The 24,207-nt window shown below is 43.1% G+C and overlaps 1 protein-coding gene across 5 annotated transcripts in view; it reads right to left on the bottom strand.

Moving 5' to 3' along the window:
- The window catches only part of wdr11 (WD repeat domain 11), a 126,426-nt gene that overhangs the window by 36,784 nt on the left and 65,435 nt on the right, over window positions 1–24,207 (bottom strand). For all 5 annotated transcript variants that reach the window (XM_083774578.1, XM_083774579.1, XM_083774580.1 and 2 more), the window contains 2 exons: window positions 18,812–18,918; window positions 5,490–5,565 (listed from right to left, as the gene is read on the bottom strand). In XM_083774578.1, coding sequence (XP_083630704.1) covers window positions 5,490–5,565; window positions 18,812–18,918 — 183 coding nt within the window. The remainder of the gene's footprint in view (window positions 1–5,489; window positions 5,566–18,811; window positions 18,919–24,207) is intronic.

The following is a 24,207-nucleotide window of genomic DNA, read 5'->3' as shown; positions in this document are numbered from 1 at the left end:
CACACACACACACACACACACACACACACACACACACACACACACACACACACACACACACACACACACACACACACACACACACACACACACACACACACACACACACACACACACACACACACACACACACACACACACACACACACACACTTAAAGATGGAGTGCCGTGATCCCCCCCCCCCCCCTAAAACATGACCATCAGGTAGTACTGTGATTATACTACGAAGATCTTTTTCAAAAAGGTGTACAGAAAGTGTTAAAATTATGTTTTTATGTGGCCGCAGCCGCCAGTTCATTAAGTATACCTGCTTTTCACCTTAGCACCACCCACCTGAACTTAAGCCTGGCCCACAGCTATGATAATGGGGAAGGGGTTAGGGGAGGGGATGATGTTATGAATGATGTCACTAAAGTGGAGTATTTCAATTGGGCCTATTGACTCTAAGGCTTTCAGCTTTCAGGAAGAAACCAATAATACACAGGGAAGACATATTTGAATATTATAACCAGACCTGGGGGTCCATTAGGGTAATCTTAACTCCATAGACACATACAAAACAGAAAAAGTACAAAAATCACGGCACTCAATGATTTCAATGATTTGTGAGTTTTGTGGTCACTGAAAGAGCTTCTAAGACGCTCTATGCCAAATTAATCTGGACCCTCTATAAACCCATTATTCCAAATGGCCATTCTCCAGCTGTACTTTGATAGAAACATCTCAACACAGTAGCCTAGCAACACTCTTCAGACAGAGTTTAACTGGAGGCGCAAGTGGCATGCCTGGGGACGTTTCCAAATGACCATTTGGAATCAGACTGCAGGCTGAAATGGTAGATAGGAGCTACTCTTGAAACCGAGTAGCCTCTGGTTTGAGGCCACATCATGTACAATAAACGCATGCAATGGCTGATATGTCTCAGACAATTACTGTACAACATACATGGGCAACTGGTGACGGAAGGTGGGTCCGTGGCCCTCAGGTTAATATACGTAGAATACTGATATATTATTGATTTCAGCTGTTACAATTCCAAACATGCAAACATGACCCGCTTTAATTACTTCAGTCTAAATTAGGAGCTTAATAAGTAGTATTAAAATGTTATTGGGGTTTTTTAAATGTCCAATGTATTTGTGTTTAGTTCATAAAGTTAACATAACTGTAATTAAAGGCATTTGAAAGGCATTTAAAAATATATACTGTTCAGGATTCCAATAAAAAAATAGCAAAAACATATTCAAATTCAAATAATAGCAATAGCAAATAATAGCAAAAATAGCTGATTTACAAGCTGAAAACGCGTCGCATTGCGACACATTTTGAGCTTGTAGATCGGCTATTTTTGATACGACAGTCATATGCAACGTGGCCCTCTGCAGTGAGTGTGGAAATGTAGTGGCCCTCTCCATCGTCAAAGTTGCCCACCTCTTCTGTATGCAAACACCATAAATAACATAGTCAAAACACCCAAAGTAACTTTCAGTAGAAGAAGAAGAAGACGACGAAGAAGGAATATATTTAATTGAATTCAAGATGACTACAGTAAGAGCTTTTATGGCAATCGGACAGATGCTCATTCATTTATGGTCAAATGGATGGCAGCTCACCTCAAAGACTAGGTGCTCTCAACTCAAAGAACGTGGGGTCAAGCCGAGTGCAGATTCTTTACTACATAAACCATTTTGAAAAGAGCATTACTCACGGTAATTGAAATCTGGAGGTTAAAGCAGATTTTGTGAGCACAAGAACAAGATTGGCGGTTCAAATCCCGAGCTGGCTGGAAAAATCGACTATGCCTGTATGTCCTTGAGCGTGACATTAAACCCACCAGCTGCTCCTGTCAATCTGGACAGAGCCCAAGTGTATAGGTGCACTGTGTGTTAACTGCTGAGCAGATGCCTGCTATGATTGTGTTTATCCTTCCCTACAACTTCACTGGCCAGATTAAGTGATAGTGATGATAAAACTGCAGTGTTCATTTTGACAGCAAATTTAGATTTTTGTCATAGTCTTTTGAATAGTTTATGTAGTTTTAGTCACATTTTAGTCACCTGCAATATTTTTGTTTTAGTCTAGTTTTAGTTGATTTAGTTGACTGAAATTAATTTTGGCGGGCCTTGATGCCGTTGTAATGGCTGATTTTACACTTGATTTTACACATGCCGCGAGACATGGCCAAAGCATTTCCGGGGGTCCCCAGCCAAAAACGTTGAGAACTGCACTAGTCCACCCCGAATTGACACTAATTAGCATGCGGACCCCCATTTGAATAGATATTACAGGGACTCCCATAAGAGAAGATTTGTACGGCTCTAGCAGTGATTCTCAACCCGTTTAATTTAAAGGACCCCCCAGTTTGACATGCATTAGCCTACAGACCCCCATTTAATGGCATTTCTTTCTACCCTGAGTCCCTGACCCCCAATTCATATTGTAAAATCAATGTTAATTTATCTCTGAGAGGGTCCATTTGGTTCCTAATCTATAATTTAGCTGGGGACCCCCTGTAACTCTCTCAACGACCCCTGGGGGTCCCCGGACCCCCCTTTGGGAACCACTGAGCTAGAGGCAGGATGCGTCAGTGACATCAGTGTCATGCGATAATTGCAGACAACTTTGCATTGCAAGGTTTCAAAGACCGTCAGCGCACACTGCTTTGGCTGTGTGTGTATTGTTGTTCTGTTACGACTCAAGACAAGGTCAGGAACACAGTAAAACTTTATAATTCGCTCTAAACTCTGACAAGTGGCACTTCTTCTGTCACATCTTTATCATCTTTTACGATCCAGACAGATGGAGGAAAATCCAGGACTCTCTGAAACTGAACAAACTGGTCTCTATAGAATCATTTAAAGGGATAGTTCAGAAAATTATTGCCATTTATATAGTGGTTGCAACTGTATTAATTGATTACCCGAGTACTGTGGTGGGAGTTCGTGCTCTGGTTTTGGTGAAATATTAAGTAGTTCCGGTCATTTTGTGGGGGTCACGGATTAAAAGTAAATTAATTCACAAAACTAACGTCATTTGTATTGTTGACCTATTTCTAAAATATTAGCGCAACTTTCGTTCAAAAAAGAGCATGCTCTCAATGGTGTTCCCTGATTAAATAAAGGTAAAAAAAACTGAAAACCATGACATTCTAAAACAGTCCCAATACTTGATTCTGATTGGCTGGTTTCTGATTAGACCACGTAGTAAATTATATTCTAGTACTATTCTATTCCCCCATAACAGAGACTGTCCGAGTAAAAACAAGGAAGTGTGGCTCGCTCTGGTGGGCACAAAGCGGCGCAAAGTGTAGATACGTTAGTGAATTTGGAATAGTTTTATGAGGTTAATATTGCTATATGTTTGTAACCGTTATAGAAAAGCAATAAGCCAGGTCTCAGGTTACCAGGTATTTTATAATGTCTGAGAGGGTCGGAGACACTCCGCTTCGCGTCGTATCTCACTACGCCACTAAGCCATTATAACCCGGTAACTTTGAGACCTCTTGTGGCATATTGCTTTATTCTCCATCTCCCAAATCCCCAGAGGTCCTCGGGGACTGCCCTCCCTTTAGTCCAGGGGTAACCAACCAGGGGTTCGCGAGCTACCAGTAGCTCGCGGGAACCTTTCAAGTCAATCCCGAAGTGTCAGACTGACGGGCAGCCAGGCATCACTGCCAATACACAGCAGAACGTGTATAACGTGTATTTAGAATAGCGCGCAGTGATGGCCCGAGACATGTCTCGGGCCATCCACTGGTTAATAGCTCATTGGCTCCTCCTGCTACAGACCGAGACGGAGCTGGAAGCCAGTAGCGAGTCACAATCACAACACCTCACAACAACCCGAATATCAGCGGCTTTCCGTCCGCAGTTTGCTCGTCAGGGACCGGGGTCGCGTTAGGAAAAGAGAGAGAGAGAGAGTCGGCGAGGAGGTTGCAGTTTGGGTCGAGAAGGAAGGAGGGTGGTTAAAATTAGAACGAAGCAAGCGGGGCCGGTCGAGGGGAAAAAAATAATCGTCTCTATTTTTTTTCCCAGCCACCACAAACCAACTCCCCAAATGAACTCCGTCAGAGCCACCAACAGAAGACCCAGGTGAGTGTCGAGGCCGCGGCGCTTTTGTATCAAACACTTTCCTCTTTACTGAGCCTACTGTCATTGAACTGCTGTCCGATAAAATGCAGGATGTGTTTGCATTAACTTCAGATATTGAAATGGAGATTATTGGATTAGTAAATGACTGTCACCGGCTGCAGGTCAGAGCTAAAGAGAAGGAATTTTGGTCTCTTGTGAGCAGAAAGAAGTATCCGCTGATTGTGTCGTGTGCACTCAAGCTGCATGCCTACTTTGGTTCCACGTACTTATGTGAAATGGCCTTTTCACAAATTAAAATAATAAAATCCAAGTTTAGAACTCGTATGACTGACTCACATCTTAATGACACCCTCAGACTGGCAATCACTAAATATGAACCAGATTTCAAAACGCTTGCAGATAAAGTGCATGATGAATTTTGATGAATTGAACAATGTGGACCCTGTTGTAAACAAGTGTAATGCTTAATTGGGTCGTCCACTCACAGTTAACAGTCTTTGTATTGAGTTTGTGCTTAAAATGTACTGTAAATTCTACAAACTGTTAATAAATATTTCAATCAATCAATCAGTCACAGCAGTCTCATTAAAGGTGGGCTGACCCTGAGAGTATGTCACCATATCTGTGCAAATATATTATGGTCATGTTATGCCTATGTCATTTGAACATCTGCCAATGTGAATATTCATTGAAATGAGAAACAAAATATTGTGCTGTAAAAGCAATTCATGTCCATTGCATTTGGTTTTATTTAAAAAAACTTGTTTATTTGTATTTTTGTCCTAATATTTTTTTTTTCTAATATTATTTGACATTGATAATATAACTTACTATAAGTATTTATTCTAATTTAAGCTTTAGTCTTTGTGTGGATGTGTGCACATGCATTGAGCCTGTCAGAAATAGCAAAAAAACAAGTGTTTTTTCTAACACGTTTTAGTGGTAGATCTTGGCTTACAAAAATGGGCTCTTGGGCTTGAAAAGGTTGGTTACCTTTAGTCAGACATGTGATGTGGGTTACAAATCACCCATGCTGCAGGTAACAAATCACCCGTGGCTTCCTGTGAGGTTGGGGATAGTGTTAGTAATGGTCTGACTAAAGGGAGGTCTGACAAAGTACCACTACAGTTGAATATACATAGTGTACTCGGGCACGGAATGTGAATGCTGGCCAACGGGGAGAGGGCAATCGTACTCGGGAACGATTCAAATCGATCGTACCCGGTCTGAATCTGCCCTAAGGGTGCTAGGCTGCTGTTTTGAAGGTTGTTTAGAGGGGTGTGGTGTCGTTTTGAAGGGTGTTTGGGTGTGGTGTTGACAAGAAGAGCGGTGTGGTGATCAAGCAGGGTGGTTAAAAGGGTGTCTGATTGTCCTTTTGAAGGGGTCTTAGAACTCACTTGAGATGAGACACTTTAATCATCTCAATGGCTGGCTCATCATTCCCTCTCTCCCCTCGGAATGCAAAGCACCTGCCTGAGAGAGAGAGAGAGAGAGAGAGAGAGAGAGAGACGTTATTTGTATATCACATTTTTAACGACCAAGGTCGCTTCACATAATGGAGCATAATAACATACATACAGTAGAGGCAGAGAGGATAAGACAGATAAGAGATGAAAGAAAAAAGGAAGGGAAAGCATTAAAACAAAGTGTCAAAACCGTCTAACGCATAATCTTTGCTTAGAATTTATTTAGATCAAGAGTGATTAACATTTTAAGATTTTTCTAAAATATATCAAAAATATCAAAAATCTACAAGCTATAAGCTCGTAGATCTGCTATTTTTCAATAGCTAAAGTATAACATAATCCTTATTAAAACACCAAAAGGGGTTCCCGTCCTGAATGGGTTCAAAGCGAGTGAGAAAAAAATTAAAAAAGTTTAATAACTTTGTACTGGTAGTGTAGAAATGGTTTAGTGGTGTGGCAGTGGTTTCATCTCCCTGCTGGAGCAGGACTGAAGCCCCCTCTGCCACACAGGTGGAAGACCGCATGCTGCATGCCTGGCTGACATCTCACAGTGGATGTCTTCCAACCACCTCAAGCTGAACCCAGACAAGACTGAGCTTCTGTTCTTCCCAGCTAAGTCCTGCCCTATGCGGGAGCTAACTATCTCCGTACTCCGTAGACAACGCCCTGGTAAAGTCTGTCCCGACAGCCAGGAACCTTGGCGTTGTCCTGGACAGTCAGCTCTCGTTCAAAATACACATCACAGCTGTCACTCGTTCCTGTAGGTTTACACTCTATAACATACGACGAATTAGACCGTTCCTCACCCAGGAGTCAGCCCAGCTCCTAATCCAGACAACAGTCTTGTCAAAACTTGACTATTGCAACTCCCTCTTTACTGGCCTACCGGCATGTGCACTTAAGCCCCTCCAACTGTTCCAAAATGCTGCAGCTCGCTTGGTCTTCAACCAGCCAAAATTCTCACATGTCTCCCCCCTTCTCCGCTCCCTCCATTGGCTCCCGGTCGCTGCCCGCATAGAATACAAAACTCTGATGCTGGCATTCAAAGCAACCAAAGGCATGGCTCCCCCATATCTCACAAGTATGATCGTACCCTACAAACCCTCCCGCACACTCAGTTCAGCCAACGCAGTGAAGCTTCACTAAAAACGCCGGGACAACGCTCCACACGTCCCAAACTCTTCTCCCTTCTGGCTCCAAAACTATGGAATGCACTTCCCATCACAGTCAGAACTGCAGCCTCACTCCCAATCTTCCGCCATAGTCTGAAAACCCACCTCTTCAGACTCCACCATGGCCCGTAGCACTTGCCCTAGCCTAGCCCTTTAGATAGCACTTTATGTAGACTCAGATAGTAGACTTAGGTTAGCTTTGTTATTTTAGACAGACTTATAGCTCGTTACGTAGACAGCACTAGAATTGCATTTAGCATAATATTATAGTATAGTATGTATAGTTGACATAGATACTCACTGTTACGTTCTTAGTTTATACATGATTCATGATAACTACTTTTGATATATGTGATGTATGCCATGCTTTAGTTTTTGCTTAAATGTAAGTCGCTCTTGATCAAGAGCGTCTGCTAAATGCCTAAATTGTAAATTGTAAATTGAAGCAACGGGTTTCATTTTACTGATGTGGCGGTGTTGATTTCATCTCCCTGTTGGAGCAGCACTGAAGCAACAGCAGTTTGTCTGATCTCCTCCTTTATTCATGGCGTTCCTTCCAACCCGCCGCAGACAGACAGACATTATGCAAAATGTCAACGGATATTAAACGACCTTCAAGCTGTTTTTCGCCGCGCCCATTTTTAAGGAAGCACTGATGCACTTGGGAGATGACATACTCTGTGGTCTGTTTAAAATGCACGAGAGAGGAAGCGGACGGGACAACAAAGGCAAAGAGCACAAGAGGGGTTATATGACCTCCGCCTCTTCCATTCTTGTGGTGCCAGGTTATTGTAATCAGGCAGTGTTGATTTCATCGACTAAAACGAAGACGGAAAATGTTCGTCGACTACCTTTTTCCACTGACAAAAACTAGACGGAAATTAAATAAAAACTAAGCTACTCTTCACCCTTCTGGCTGCAAAACATCATCTAATTTAATAGTTGTAAAGTTGTACCCAACACATGGCAAGAAACCCAAAGCCACAACAGCTATGTCGCTATTGCAACACCCACAACACCATCTTACACACTACACCCACACACACGGCAGTGACGTCACACACTTACCTTCGCAGTGTTGCAACGCTATCTCCTCCTATCGCGCCGAGCGGCAAAACTCGACACCACCCGCCAAACACTGGCACTGCCACCAAAAATGCCTCCCGTCCACACTCACGCCGCCAATGCCAATGCAAACATTATCGCCCGAAGCACCCACACCCCCGGAACACTGTTGCCCTTTCACCACACTAAATTCGCCAGGTCTATGCAAGTGCGCACAAATTACATGTGAGAAAATTCATTCACAAGCCCACAAATGCCATTCAAATGCCATTCAAATGCCATTCAACACACACTACGACTCGCTTACAATTTGCGAACCTGGCAACTACTACTCCGTCTTTTCAATGGCTACTAGCTCTGCCTCTCAGCCTGTGCTGCTCTGATCTCCGAGTCTCCCTGACAGTCCTGTCCACTATCCGGACTCCGCAGCCCGCAGGAGAAAAATACAAGGAAGGAGAGGAACTTTCGCCTCACGATTTTGCTTATTCCTTCTAAATCTCTGTATATTAAATATCGCTCTCTCAGCGAATCTCTTAGTTACATAAATATTGTTCTTTGACAGATTTTGGTTTGTTCCAAACTATTACAATTACGCCGTTCGAATTCGCCATTTCGCCTGCCAGCCATACTGCCGAGTACATTTCATTGCACACACACATGCACACGCACGCCTTTGAAGCCACGATCTCTCTCTCTCGCCACGCACACACACACACACACACACACACACACACACACACACACACACACACACACACACACACACACACACACACACACACACACACACACACACACACAGGAATAGCCGTGCAGCCTATACACGGCGGCAGCGAGACAGGACGTTATAAGTTTCATTAAATAACTGTTCAAGTGAAATGCATAACGCCAATATTGGGCTAATATAAGCTACCAATATGTGGGTAGCCTACAGGGAATTAACCATGGAATGAATATATATATATATATATAATCATCTATACCAGGGAACCTTAGAGTATATACTCTAAGGTAGCAACACAATGCTGCGTGCGCTGCGTGCGTGCGGTATCGCACGTAGCAACACAATGCTGCTTCGTAGCAACACACATCAATGCTGCGTGCGCTGCGTGCGTGCGGTATCGCACGTGTGTGTGTGTAGTCACACGTGTGTGTCGTTCTCCTCTCATAGTGGTATGTGGACTGTGGTAGTCGTCGCTAAACCACGCGACAATCATTATTATGCATCTTGAACAACACTGGGATTATTTATGGACCTTCAGCAGTAGGTGAGTAATTACTTTTATCTATGTTGGACGTTTGTGTTGCTGCATCATGAGCTTGGAGATCTGCTGTGTTGCTGCATCATGAGCATGGAGATCTGCTATTTTCAACTGTAAAGTACATTTTGATGTAAATTATCTGTGTGTGTGTGTGTGTGTGTGTGTGTGTGTGTGTGTGTGTGTGTGTGTGTGTGTGTGTGTGTGTGTGTGTGTGTGTGTGTGTGAGAAACAGAATATGTTACATGATTATGCATTGTGAGCTGGTAGATCTGCTATTTTCAACTGTACTGTACTTCAAGTGCAATTTGTTGCCAATACTGTGTGTGTGTGTGTGTGTGTGTGTGTGTGTGTGTGTGTGTGTGTGTGTGTGTGTGTGTGAGGCCAGAGAACTATAAGACAAACGCACATGGAATGGGAAATAGAGGGGGGGGAATGGAAATGGTAGGGTTTTTATTTTTGTGGTCTAACTGCAAAGCCTTTGTGATCTATACTGGTAGATCCTGATCTACCTTTTGGGCACCGCTTAACGTCAGATCAGCGGTTTTGTCGGCCAGCGCCAAAAATGCTCCCCGACAGCATAATCGGAGGAAATACCGGGCAGTGTGTATGAGCCATAACGTGTTGACTACACTACACTAATAAGGACACATAATAATAACTAATAACCCATCCGTTACTACATGTGGAGTCAACTCCCGCAATTTCCTTCTTCCCATAGTGCGCGGCAAAGTAACTCTGGGATGGGAATTCTAGTTTTACAATAATTGGCGGCATGCTGAAAATAGCCGATCTTGTGTAAAAACAGTCATTACGACGGCATCAAGGCCCGCCAAAATACATTTTAGTCGACTAAATCAACCGTAGATTTAGTCGACTAAAATCTTACGATATTTAGTCGACTACAACTAGGCTATCACAAAACATTGCAGGTGACTCAAATGGAACTAAAACAAAATGAAAACTATTCAACAGACTATGACTAAAACTAAAATAAAAAAATTGCTCAGAAAAAAACCCCCACTGCTAATACGGACAAAACTTTCACATACCCCTTTTTGTGTTTTTCCTCTGAAATACACAATGGCCAGTGTCTAGCGTCCTGATTAGCGTAGCTCTAGAGATGAGCAGCCCGGAGCGACGCGCCATTGTAATCACAGCAGTGTTTGTCAGACACGCGCGTCTCAAGGACACAGCACACACGCACACACTCAACTGTGCATATGTATAGGTAGGAAAGGCACTTTCATTGCATTGCACTGCACACACAAAATAATATTGTAAAAAATGCATTGTGTATTGTTTCATCATACATAATCTCATTAACAACTGAATTCATGTGATTGGTTAAATTTACGTCATATTTGGCAGACATTTGACCTAATTGCTATTGTCAATGGCAAATATTGAGACGTGTGAGGACAAAAGCTGCATAGGAGGGGCTAGCGCTCCTTAAAAATCAGATCTGTCTGAAGTGAGTGGGGCTGTACTGTACTGTACTGTACTGTACTGTACTGTACGAGCTCTCCTCGCTCGCTCGGCTTGTGTGTGTGTGTGTGTGTGTGTATGTTAGGCTGCACAACAGTGCAGTATCCTCTAAATGCAGTTAGGCCTAATATATTGTCAGGGTTTGTATGACAATATAGCCTTTGCAAAATATTATTTTTATTAAAAAAAAAAAAAAAACGATTATCGATTATTGATTTTAAAAATCGATTTCGGGTCTGATTAACGATAATCGATTAATCGATTAATCGGACCCATCCCTACTTTTTGTGTGCCATTCTTATGGAAACACACTGCTCAAAAAAGTAAATAAATATCTGAAAGAGAATAAGCTGCTGATTGATAGTATTGGCTACTATGGTTACCATAGAAGACTTATAGAACAATATTTTGTCATTCCAGATGTTTTGAGGCATAGAGATATTAGGCCTACACCGCCTACCTGAGAAACACCCTTAGATTCCACATGAATATGAAGTGGGTAAAAAACATGGTATCAAAATGTATTTCCTGTGATTAAGCGGTCATTTTGTTTGTAGGCATATTACAGTATTAATAGATCAGGACAAGGCCTTGGAGCCTACAAAAGCCTGCTGATTCACATTACAGCACACTGTATTTTGACATATCTTGGGGTCCTACCTGTAGACTGACAATAATATGTACAAATATGATGTAATTAAATCCAAACAGTAGGCCTATAGGTATAGGTGGACAATGGAGCAGGGGACTTTTCTGCATTTTTATTTGAAAGTCTCATGGATACATTTCATGACTTTTGAGGTGAAAGTAGAACTTACTGTATGACCATCCATTTCATGAAGCGGACAAGTCAAAGTTAATGGAAGAACAAGTTTAAGTTTTGTTCTACCACTGACAGATAGTAGGATCAGTATTAAAGGAGAATATTTCTAAGAAAAGTCCACGTTTAGCTATTTCCGACTATAATAAAGCCTTATATAAAAGTTTGCTGATTCACAAAAGAACCAAATATTGGCATCCTGGTTGCTTTAGGGGCAGAGGGCACTGAGGGGGCAGCTACCCAAAGCCCAGAAAAGAGCACATGTGTGCATGTGTAGTGTGCACCGATTTTGGGGTGGTCTTTTTTGGGCATCCCTTGTGCCATTTCACATCAGAAATAACCAACTATAGCAGACCTATGTTCCACAATAACTTGTATCCTTGGTTAGTAAAATAAGCAATACATTCTCATTACCATGTATACATAAAAATCACACCCGTGTGAACTGAAGTGAGGGCGCTGTTATCATTGTACATCATCCATCATCCATTCTTTTTGTAGAACAAAAATAGCCGATTTGCTCGTCTATGTAACTTCTCCACCCATTGTCAATGGGAATTTAATGTTTATGTAAGACGAAAATCTACACTATAGCTGAATATCAAAAAATATATATATTTATTTGGGGACTTTGAGGCAAAAGGGCAGGTACCCAAGCACCAACCACCAACCCCCCCTTTGTGCATGCCTGCATATGATGTAAAAACAACCAGCTGGTAGAACATGATTGACCGTCTTTCAGGATAGGCCTTTTTTGCAGTGATGGTCACTTCGTGGATGACTTTCATGACTTTTGAAGTAAAAGTAAAATGTCTGACTATCCATTTCATGAAGAGGGTATCTTAAAGATATGAAAAAAAGAATGTCACAATGGCTACGTTTACATGAAGGGTGATCATTCCGAATAAATACTTATAATATAATACATCCGATGTAATGTTTTTTGCCGCGAGTTTACATGGGAAATGGTCATTCCGAATGAGTGTTTATATGGAGAAGTGATAGAAGACATGATACATGTTAATTCACGTGAAACTACGCCATCTGTTGGACACATAAAATATAGGCAGTTCATTCATTGTGACTGTCTCAACAATACAAACATATTACAGACGAAAGACGAATAGATGATACTTTGAAATCCCATCATTTCATTCCGCAGTAGCTTTGAGGCTGCTATGTTTACCGTCTTTTTTTCCCCACCCGCTGCGGCTCCGCTTCTCCGCTGGGAAGGTGATCATCTCGTTTTTATTTGTACTTTATTATCTACAGCACGGCCAGGGCACGCAACACTGATTATTATTGTATCAGGTCGCTCGTTATTTTTGAGAGAGAGAGAGAGAGAGAGAGAGAGAGACAGACCGTTGAACACACACACAAACATACACACAGATCAGGGTTATCGTCATCTGCTTCTGCTCCACGTTTTTTTGTGGATTTCGGATCTGAAAAAAGGAACGAAATAACGCGCTCTATGTGCAAACTCCTCGGCGCGCCTTGGATATCAGCGCCTTGGAGCATGCTCAGAAAGACCAGAATGAACTTACATCCGAATTAGTGTATACATGAGTCCAATTTTCTTTCAATCGCATTGAACATCGGAGTAATCCGGCCAGTGACATCGGAATGGTTTTTAGATCGCATCGAGCATTTTCATTCGGATGTAAGTTTTTGTAGGTGTTTACATAACGTTTAATAGGATTGAAATTCTATTCGGAATGAAAAGGGGATTTAACTGCTCATGTAAACGTAGCCACTGTTGATAAAGAGTAGGACCAAAATTACAAGAGAATATTGCTCAGAAAAGTCAACTTTTTGCTATTTCCGACTATTTAAGGCCTGCTGATTCACCATAGAACCAAATATTGACATTCTGATTGTTCTGGGATCTAGGGACACTACCTGACCTGTAGGCCATCTGTGCAAGTATGATGTAAAAACAATCAGCAGGTAGAAAATGACAGCTTACTTTCTTGGAACTCCCTCTTTCAGATAAGCGTTTTTTTGCCTCACTTGTGGTGAGTCACTTCATGGATTAATTTCATGACTTTCCATTTCATGAAGAGGACAAGTCAAAGTTATGAAAAAACACAGTCAGGTTTTGTACTACCCATTTTAGAAGAGTATCACCAGGATTACAAGGGAACATTCCTCAGAAATGTATAGAAAGTCCTTATATAAAAGGCTGCTGTTCAACATGGAACAAAATATTTGCATTCTGATTGTTGTAGGCATAGTACCTGTAGAACATCTATGCAAGTATGATGTAAAAAAAACCCAACAGGTAGAAAATGGCAAAGTATTTTTCCATCTTTCATAGTAGGCGTTTTTTTTGCCTATATGGTGAGTCACTTCATGGATCAATTTCATGACCTTTGCAGTAAAAGTAAATCTCGGGACAATTCATTTCATGAAGGGGACATCCTAAAGATATGAAAAAACTATGTCCCGTTTTGTTCTACCTCGGGGAGGCACTATAAGCAAATGACAGGGTCAATGGTCATGAAAAAAAAGAGAGTTCAAAGTTAAACAATTGAATATCAACCAGGGAAACATCAAAGCATAAACTAGTGGCAAACTGTATGAAGTGTGCACAGTATGTCTCAAAATAATACAACGGTGAACCTGTATTTGAACAAGCAAAGGTGGAAATGTGGAGTGAAGCTTATATATTATCATACTATAATTCTAACAATGTCTGTCTGTGTGTGTGTGTGTGTGTGTGTGTGTGTGTGTGTGTGTGTGTGTGTGTGTGTGTGTGTGAGTGTGTGTGTGTGTCCGACCGCATTATCTCCTCATTGCCTGCACCAATCGCTCCCACTTTTCACACAGGCATTGACCATATGAATATGGAGGGCGTAACGGAGCCCTTTTTTCGATTTGACACATTAATGATTAATAATGAATTTATTAGTGAATTAAAAATGCGACCAGGGCGCAGTACCAAATATCTCACAACGGGTAAGGACTAGTACTTAATAATTAGGGGTGTAATGATACATTTGAACAACGATACGATACATTTCACGATACATGGTTGACGATACGATACATGGACGATATTGGTTCATTATGATACGATTCAATGATTTGAAATCGATACAGTAACTATTTAAAATACATTGACATTATTTTAAATTAAGTAATTAAACCCCTCTTTTTCTTTTTTGCGCGACACCGGCATCGAACAAAGAATAAATCAGGCATGAGACTGCAACCCTGACAGCGGGGGCAGGGGGTGGAGGTCATTCCACACCTTGGGAGCCAGGAGGATGATGCTGCCAGGACTGCACCAACCTCGGTTATTTCTCCACGGATAGTAGCTACATTTGCAGTCAAGGTCTCTTTTTGACCTTGTAAAAGCTCAGTAGAAGTATTTTGAACACACATGAACTTGTTACAGGAACTCGGGAGAATTACTAGTGTGCTATAAAATAGACAGTAACCAAAGCTAATGCTGTGGACTGTTAACTTTGACGACTCTTAGCACAAAGTCATTAAGGAAGTGGCTCGCCCCTTTGGATGAACTGAGGGGAAAGAACATTTACTATCTCTGCCATTTTTAACCATTACACTGTTTTATGTAGTCAAAGTTCATAAGCCAAGGCAATATAAGTGATTGGAGAGTACTAAAACAAGAAGGAAATAAACTGAGCAAGTGATTGATGTGTACATTTTATTTAAGAGCAAAAGACCTATAAAAGGAACAAATAAAAATCATGGCATATGCCATATTATATTAGCAAACTAATAAAATATGTCGTTCCATTGACGTTTTATAGCTCTCCCCTTTCAAATTTGTCGACTAGCAACGCCATCCATCTCTTAATTCTCATTTGTCCTCTACTTAACTCTGCCACCCTACCCTGTGTCCTCTTTACCCCCTCCAGGATCTATGGCCACTGATGGAAATTATTCTATGGGCTCAGCAGGCAGGATGAGTCAACCACCATCTCATTTTCAAAGTCAGACACCCTTCAGTGATGCCTTCAGAGACAGACTATACTCCTGGAGAACGAGATTAGACGACTAAAGACAGAAGTAAACAGAGGAAAGGGGATCAACCCGAGAGAGCAATGGAGAGAAGATGGGAATTAAATTGTCCAAAGTGTACCAGATGATCAGTATGCAGTGTAGAGATTGGACAAAGAGCCCTGCTAGTGGCCCCTAGAGGCTCTGTGCTGCTCCTTACATCCAAACAGAACATTTGGCATCCCCAATTCCTCGTTTGGTGGGACTAAAACTTTATAAAATAAATTTGTATGGGGGCTGATTGGAGAATATAAATATTCTCTATGTTCATATACAATTAATACTCTTTATTTTTTCGCTTTAACATGCTGTTCTCCAATTTCAATGCATTCAACAACTGTTATACATTCCGAGCAGTTCCTAGAACAAACCAACTGCTTAGATATTTCTGGGGAGTACAACTACTGATAAGTGAGGACAAGGTCAGAAGGCCTCTCTGAGCAAGCAGATGCCGCGTTTGTTATACCACTGCTGGCGCTTCCTAATTCTCAGGAGTTTCACCTTATCAGGTCAAGACACTTCGCTACATCCATCAATGGAACCAGTCAAGTTACCAGTTTAGGCTGGTTGCTGGCTCGGCTCTCTGCCAGTTGTCTCCCACTATGTTAGAACCTGTCATCTTAAGACTGGCATTCAAAGCAACCAAAGGTATGGCTCCCCCATATCTTGCAAGTATGATTGAACCCTACAAACCCTTCCGCGCACTCAGATCAGCCAACGCAGGGAAGCTGTAAGTACCCTCACTAAAAACGCCGGGACAACGCTCCACACGTCCCAGACTCTTCTCCCTTCTGGCTCCAAAACTGTGGAATGCACTTCCCATTGCAGTCAGAACTGCAGCATCACTCCCAATCTTCCACCGTAGTCTGAAAACCCACCTTTTCAGACTCCATCATGGCCCATAGCACTTACCCTACCCCCTTAGATAGCACTTCCGTAGACTTAGATAGCATTTGATACAGACTTATAGCATGTTATGTAGACAGCACTATAATTACATTGTATATAGTCATAGCACGCCATAGTACATATGTATGTAGTAGTATAATTATATGTATAGTTTCATTATATAGATATTCCACTGTTACTTTCTTAGCTTACGCATGTTTCATGATAAATGCTTTTATGTGATGTATTCCCATGCTTTTGTTCTTGCTTAATGTAAGTCGCTCTGGATTAACACATTTAGTACAGGAAGTGCCTTCAAAATAAAGGCTATAGAGTGCCATAGTTGTCTGATCGCTTTTACTTTGAAAGCCATGAAACAGGAAACACTTGCCTAAAAAAGTTGACTTTACAAAGGGACCTCACATCGAAGGTTAATCTTAATGTATTGTTTTACGCTCCAAAAATCGTTCATATTTTGCGGGAGAGACGGATGAGGAGCAGAAATGAAGCGCCAGCATATCGATCCATTCATCACCACGGAGAGCGCCCTGGATTAGGAGATACGAGTCATTCTTTCCGCCGCGCTAACATGGGAGTCAATGACAAGCTAATAGTTGCACTGAGCGTTAGCATACGGCAAGCGAAAAGCAAAATGCCAAAAAAAAAAATAGGAAAAATTCTGAATATTCTTTTCTCGCCCCGCGTCGCTGGGACGTCGCTAGGACGTCCTCTTTAGCGTCTGCTAAATGCCTAAATTGTAAATTGTAAATTGTAAGACCCACCCATCAGCTAATTCTGTGCCTAGATATACCCAATGAATGTGCATTTTTCCCTCATGTGTGCCTAAACTTTTCTTCCAAAGAGAGAGCTTGAAACGTTCATCACTTGTATACATTTTAACTGGGTCACAAAATCAGTAGGGCCATTCTCCAGGGAGCACACATTAAGAAAGCAGCTTATAAGGGGAACCAATGGTACAGCCCCGTCATGGAAGAGTGCCAAGCAGGGAAGTATTGTTGATTTCATCGACTAATACTAAGACAATTTTCTTTTTGTCTATTACCTCTTTTTCACTGACGAAAACTAAATGGAAACTAAATAAAAACTAAGCTATGATGACTAAAACTAAGACAAAAACTAAGACAAAAAATATATTTAAATTTTTGTCAACACAAAAACTAGAGTAAAATGTTAGGAAAGGACTAGTGGACAAGAGATCCAGAAGAAGTCATTTTACAGTTTGTTGCATGCTGAAAAAAGTAGATCTACAAGCTTGTGAGCTTCTAGATCGGCTATTTTCAGCAAGCGTAACATAATATACGATCAACATAGCCAACCCTAACCCGGCACTCACATCAAAACGACAACAAGAAGTCGGTAGTCATTAATTTCCATTGGTAGATGGCAAATTGGTGACAAATAAAAGGTTGAAGATATGTACTGTACTTCCCCTTCTTCTGTGAAACATTCCTGAATTGTTAAAACTAGTTATAAATGTGAAATGAATCAATATTGACCATGGCCTATTTTTCCTGATAAAATATTATCTATTTTTGATAGAATCTAAATTGTTGTACAGTATGCGTCACCCGTTATAGGTCTCCTCATTCCTTGTGTCCCCTTCTTGTCTGCAATTTTGTGATAGATGCTAAATAATTACACTATGCAGATAATACCTACTTGTTGCTTACTTGTTCACGTATGGCATATTACTTACATAGACAAAATTGCTTGGCCACAAATGCTACTGTTAAGAATGTTATTTCCCAAATGTTATGTCGTACATAGCACGTTGTTTTGTCATATGCCAGGTTTGATGTTTACCAGACATCCTAGTTACTTGTAGTACTTAATTGTTTTTCTTTGCACTCACGTGATCATGTATCCTGTTGTCTGTTGAACAATAGGGTTCATGGCATTTACTCTCAGCTTGCACGTGTAGGCTATAGTAAGTAGGGGTGGGACGATATATCGATATTGCTATATTGTGTGATATATATATATATATATATATATTATCATCCTCCCAATATCGTGATATTGATTAGTTAGTACTAGTAGTAGTAGGATAAAGGATACCCATTATTGTGGACAAGTTGCAAAGTTGCAGTCAGTGTTTTACTGTTTAGACTACTAGAGGAGGCAAGATTCATGTACTTTGTGACGTGTTTGAAGATTGATGAAATCTCTTGCAATAGTATTGAATATCGCGATATTGTGATATTATCATTATCGAGGGCCTAATATCGCCACGGATATCGTATCATGAGGTCGGTACCCATATCGTCCTACCTCGTCCTAGAAAGTCACTCTGGAAAAGAGCATCTGCTAAATGCCTGAATTGTAAATTGAAGTAGGAGGGAGCACCACCTGGAATCTTCACTAGAGGGAGAGAATTAAAGTGCGTGAAAGAGTGACTGGAGGTACACTCATGCTGGGACAGTAGCAGTACTCACCCAGTGTGTGTGGAACGAACGTGCATGCGTGTGCACGTGTGTGTGTGTGTGTGTGCGAGTGTAATCGACTCACCAGTGGGCAGGTCGATGTGCTGCAGTTCATTCCGCACCATGCCCATGTTGTTGGGGGCAGAGGTAGCAAAGCTCAGGAAGCTGGTAAGACTCACCCATTCAATCCCCCTACACACACACACACAGACACACACACACAGTCAACAAGAGAAAGTCAACATTCTGGGAGATGAGCCCAGTATGGGCGGTCAGCAAGCATTGCGCCATAATGAGATGCTAAATATACGCATGAATAATTACTACAATTTCACTGACAAAAATGTAGATGAGATGCTAATTATCTGGACCTCCCTTGGTGTGGCTAGGCTGAGGCAGAGGCTGTTACACTGACTTCAATACAGTGTCCCTTATTGCTTCCAGCCAAACAACCATACACCATTTAAGAGACAGTTTAGTCCGTATAGAAGTATACAAGCATGCTATCTTAACTGAGCTACTGTAGTTAACACAGGAACAGAGAAAAGGAAAAGATAAGGAAGGTGTGTGTGTGTGTGTGTGTGTGTGTGTGTGTGCGCGTGCGCCGCGCGTATGAATTATGTATGTGCTTGTGTAGTGCATCGTTTATTTCACAGTTTATGCTTGTGCGCCTTCGCCCTGGCGTGCATGCTTTCATGTGTATATTTGTTGTTTATGGCTTCATTTGAGCAGCGTCTGTAGTGACATAAATCAACAAGTCAACAAATGGCAAAGCTCTAGACAAGCAAACTGAAGGGAATGGATACACATTAAGTGTAGGGGTGTAACACGGCAACACGGAGGTGCTGCATGAAGTAGCTGCCTGTTACAGCAGCTCCAGTGTTTTAGAGTTTTAGCATGTTTTTACTGTTTTATGTTTGTTTTTAGCTTGATGTTATAGCAGTATAGTTTTTAGCTTGTACCTGTCTGTTTGTGGACATCGTGACACACACACTATGACTGTATACACAAGGCGACAGTTGGTAGCCCTGAGGAAACCGCACATGAACTACAAACGGCAGAAGTTGAACTTACCAGCTGAACTCATGCGACGATTTCGGGGCTGCAGAGCGGGCGTGAGACGGCGAACAAACAGACGAAAGTTTAGACCGTGTCTGCCGTCCATTGTCATGGGGAACGTGAGGTCACTCAAAGCTCCACATAGGATGGAAGAGCTGGCGGAGCTGGCGAAGTCACACTGGGAGTATCGGGAGTGTAGCCTGATGATCTTCACAGAGACATGGCTGCATAAGGACTCCGTGGTGTCAGTCAATGGATTTGTGACTGTTCGATCCGACCGGGACACAAAGTTGTGCCGTAAGAGCGTAGGCGGCGGCCTTGTGGTGATGATCAACAGCAAGTGGTGTAATCCTGGGCACATCACGGTAAAAGAGCGTATCTGGCAGCCTGACATTGAACTGATGGTTCTTAGTATGCGTCCTTATTACTTGCCCCGTGAATGGAGTGTTCTATAACTCATATGAGGAGGACATTGATGGATTAACAGACTGTATTACGGATTACATTCAATTTTGTGTGGATGATGTCATACCCACCAAAACCGTACGCTGTTTTTCCAACAACAAGCCCTGGGTCACTGGAGACCTAAAGGACATACTTAATCTAAAGAAGAGAGCCTTCAAGGCTGGTGACAGGGCGGAACTGAAGCGGGTGCAAGCAGAGCTGAAAAAGAGGATCAGTGAGGCTAAAGACACCTACAGGAGGAAGGTTGAGGATAATCTGGCACGGAATAATGTGAGGGAGGTGTGGAAGGGGCTGAAGACCATGTCTGGTCACAAGCAGTCCACCAGCCGGTCAGTGGAGGGCAACCAGGACAAAGCCAATGAATTCAACCTGTTTTTCAATAGGTTTGATATCAGCGGCTCCCAGGATAACCTTCCCCATAGCCCTCCAGCTCATATACCAGCACAAGCCACGTTGCCTTCCCTCTCCCCCCTCTCCTCCACCACCACTGACTGTGACTGCTGACCAGGTGAAGATAGAACTGAAGAGGCTACATCAGGGCAAGTAGGCAGGGCCCGATGGCATCAGTCCAAGGGTGCTGAGGATGTGTGCAGACCAGCTGTCAGCGGTGTTCGAGCACCTTTTCAACCTCTCGTTGAGGCTGAGGAGGGTGCCGAAGAGGTGGAAGACATCCTGCATCATCCCAGTGCCGAAAGGAGCGCATCCCAGTACTCTGAACGACTACAGGCCAGTGGTATTGACTTCACACATCATGAAAACCCTGGAGAGACTGGTTCTGCAGCACCTACGGCCGGTGGTGAGCGAGTCCCTGGACCCTCTAAAGCAGGGGTTCCCAAACTTTTTTGGACCAGGTACCCCTTTTGGGGTAGATATTTTTCCAGGTACCCCCTCATCCTCGCAACACAGATAACAATATATTTACAACCACAAGCAGTGTTTCCTGCAGGAAAAAGCTTTGGCATGGTGCTGGGCGCAGGTCGCAGGGGGGCCTTCTTGCTTCGAACATTTTGATGAATAATTTAATTTGATTCAATAATTAATTAATAAGACAATGAGATACTGGGGAGACACTGGGGAGCATGGGGAGGCACTCAGGGGGACACTGGGGAGGCACTGGGGAGGCACTCAGGGGGACACTGGGGAGGCACTGGGGGACACTGGGGAGACACTGGGCAGGCACTCAGGGGGACACTGGGGAGGCACTCAGGGGGACACTGGGGAGGCACTCAGGGGGGCACTGGGGAAGCACTGAGGGGACACTGGGGAGGCACTGGGGAGAAACTGCAGCCACTGGGGAGACATTGGGGAGGCACTGGGGAGGCACTCAGGGGGACACTGGGGAGGCACTCAGGGGACACTGGGGAGAAACTGCAGCCACTGAGGAGACATTGGGGAGGCACTGGGGAGACACTGGGGAGGCACTCAGGGGGACACTGGGGAGGCACTCAGGGGACACTGGGGAGGCACTGGGCAGACACTGGGGAGGCACCATGGCGGACACTGGGCAGACACTGCAGGGCAGACACTGGGGTGGCACTTGAAGAGGCACTGGGGAGGTACTGGACATTTCATATCACACACACACCATGATTCACTAGCCCCCTCAAAAAAAGAAAAGGGGGCTTGGGGTACCCCCTGGCTATGCGTTGCGTACCCCTAGGGGTCCGCGGACCCCACTTTGGGAACCGCTGCTCTAAAGTTCGCCTACCGGGCCAAAGTTGGTGTGGAGGATGCCATCATCTACATGCTGCAGAGGGCCTACGCACATCTGGAGAAAAAGGGATGAGGATCATGTTCTTTGATTTCTCCAGTGCGTTCAACACCATCCCCTGCTTGCTGAGAAGCTTGCTTCTATGCATGTGGACCACAACCTGGTGGAATGGATTACAGACTATCTCACCCTGAGACCACAGTATGTGCGGCTACAAGGCTGCCAGTCAGAAGTGGTGATGGGAAGCACTGGAGTACCCCAGGGAACCGTTCTGTCACCTTTCAATTTACACCTCCGACTTCAGCTTCAACTCGCCAACATGCTACCTTCAGAAGTTCTCTGATGACTCCTCCATTGTGGGCTGCATCACTGAGGACAATGACGGGGAGTACAGGAGCGTGGTGGAGAACTTCATCGGCTGGGCGGAACAGAACCACCTGCTGCTGAACATCAAGAAAACCAAAGAGCTGGTGTTCAACGCCAGGCGGAGCAAGAGGAGGACCCCAGCACCCATCACCATCCAGGGAGAGGAGGCAGAGATTGTGGACTCCTACAAGTTCCTGGGTGTCCACCTGAACAAGGACCTGGACTGGAGAGACAACACAGAGGCTGTCTACAAGAAGGGACAGAGCAGACTGTACCTCCTGAGGAGGCTCAAGTCCTTTGGTGTGTGTAGCAGGCTACTGGTGATGTTCTACCAGTCTGTTGTGGCCAGCGTGCTCTTCTATGCAGTGGTATGCTGGGGAGGGGGCATCAAGGCGGGTGAGCTCAACAGGCTCAATAAAATTATAAAGAAGGCCAGCTCTGTTGTTGGCCTCCGAATGTAGAGCCTGCAGTCGGTCGCGGAGAGGAGGATCGGGGTTAAACTGGACTCCATGCTGGCAAATCCCTCCCACCCCTTCAATGAGGTGCTGCGGGATAGGATGAGGCTCACACTCCCCCTGATGCGCAGGGAACGCTACAGACTCTCTTCCATGCCAACTGACATCAGACTTTTTAATGCAAAGTCATAAGAACTGCCCCCGCCCCCCCCCCAAAAAAAAGGCATATGGTCCTTGGTTGTCTGGTCTTGTGTGATATGTCATTTGTGTCTGTTCTGTGTTGCTCTGTCTGTCCAGTAGTTTTTAGTATTTTAGTTTCTATGCACTTTATGCTGTTGTAACACTTCAATTTCCCCTCAGGGATTAATAAAGTATATCTCATCTCTCTCTCATCTCATCTCATCTCTCTCGTAACGATATAGTTACTGTATCGAAATATCAATTTTAATTAAAAAAAAATCTAAGTACCGGTATATCGATATGTAAACAGCAAATATCGTATAGTTTGACTTTGTATCGTATCGTTTTGCAATGGAAACAATCTGTATCGAATCATTTTGCAATGTAAATAATCAATGTTATCAATACTATAATATATCTATAAATGTGTGAATTCTGTGTTCATGTCAAGGCGTGGGTTTGTCCATACTATGTGTTCAAATACAATGTCCATCTATTTGCCAGAGCATCACTGTGTTTCCCTTAAAAACCTGCACTATCCACAAGTTTCACACGTATTTAATGTATTTGCTAAATAGTTACTGTATCGATTTCAAATAATTGAATCGTATCGTATCGCCATAATGAACCAAAGTTATCCATGTATCATATCGTCAACCATGTATTGTGATATGTATCGTATCGCTGTTAAAATGTATCGTTACACCCCTAGTTAAGTGCCAACACAGGGCTGAGACGGGGAGCTCATGAAATAAGTAAAACAGTGACAGGCTCTGATGTTTAATATTGTATGCAGTGTGTAAGCGCACTAGATTCAGTGACAGCTAACAAGCAGCGTCCATGTGTTAAGTGACAGCTAACAAGCAGCATCACGAATGGAGAGCGAATGACAAAGCTCTGCTTTCTGAAGGAAGCAAAGACAAGGTCCGCACATGAAGCAGATGGAGGAAAAACAAAAAAACATCTCTTGGGAAATAAAATAAAGATTGATTTGCCGCATAGTGTAGCAGCTGAACACCATGCACAATCAAACTGCTTCTGGTGGCGGGCAGGTTGGCTAAATCGTGCATGCGTGTTGGCATGGCAACACGCTATAATATCACACACCCCCCCCCCCCTCCCCCGCCCCCCAACACACACCCATAGCCTAACCTGCATGAGAAACACAGTTTAGCTCAAAATGTAGTTCTCAAAAAATACACTGTTTATATATTTTTGCCAACAGGGGAATCTCATACAACAGTA

The sequence above is a fragment of the Protomyctophum parallelum genome, assembly GCF_964188405.1.
Source record: "Protomyctophum parallelum genome assembly, chromosome: 10".
NCBI classification, from domain to species: domain Eukaryota; kingdom Metazoa; phylum Chordata; class Actinopteri; order Myctophiformes; family Myctophidae; genus Protomyctophum; species Protomyctophum parallelum.
The sequence above is the reverse complement of the archived record's forward strand: the minus strand, read 5'-3'. Positions and strand labels throughout refer to the sequence as shown.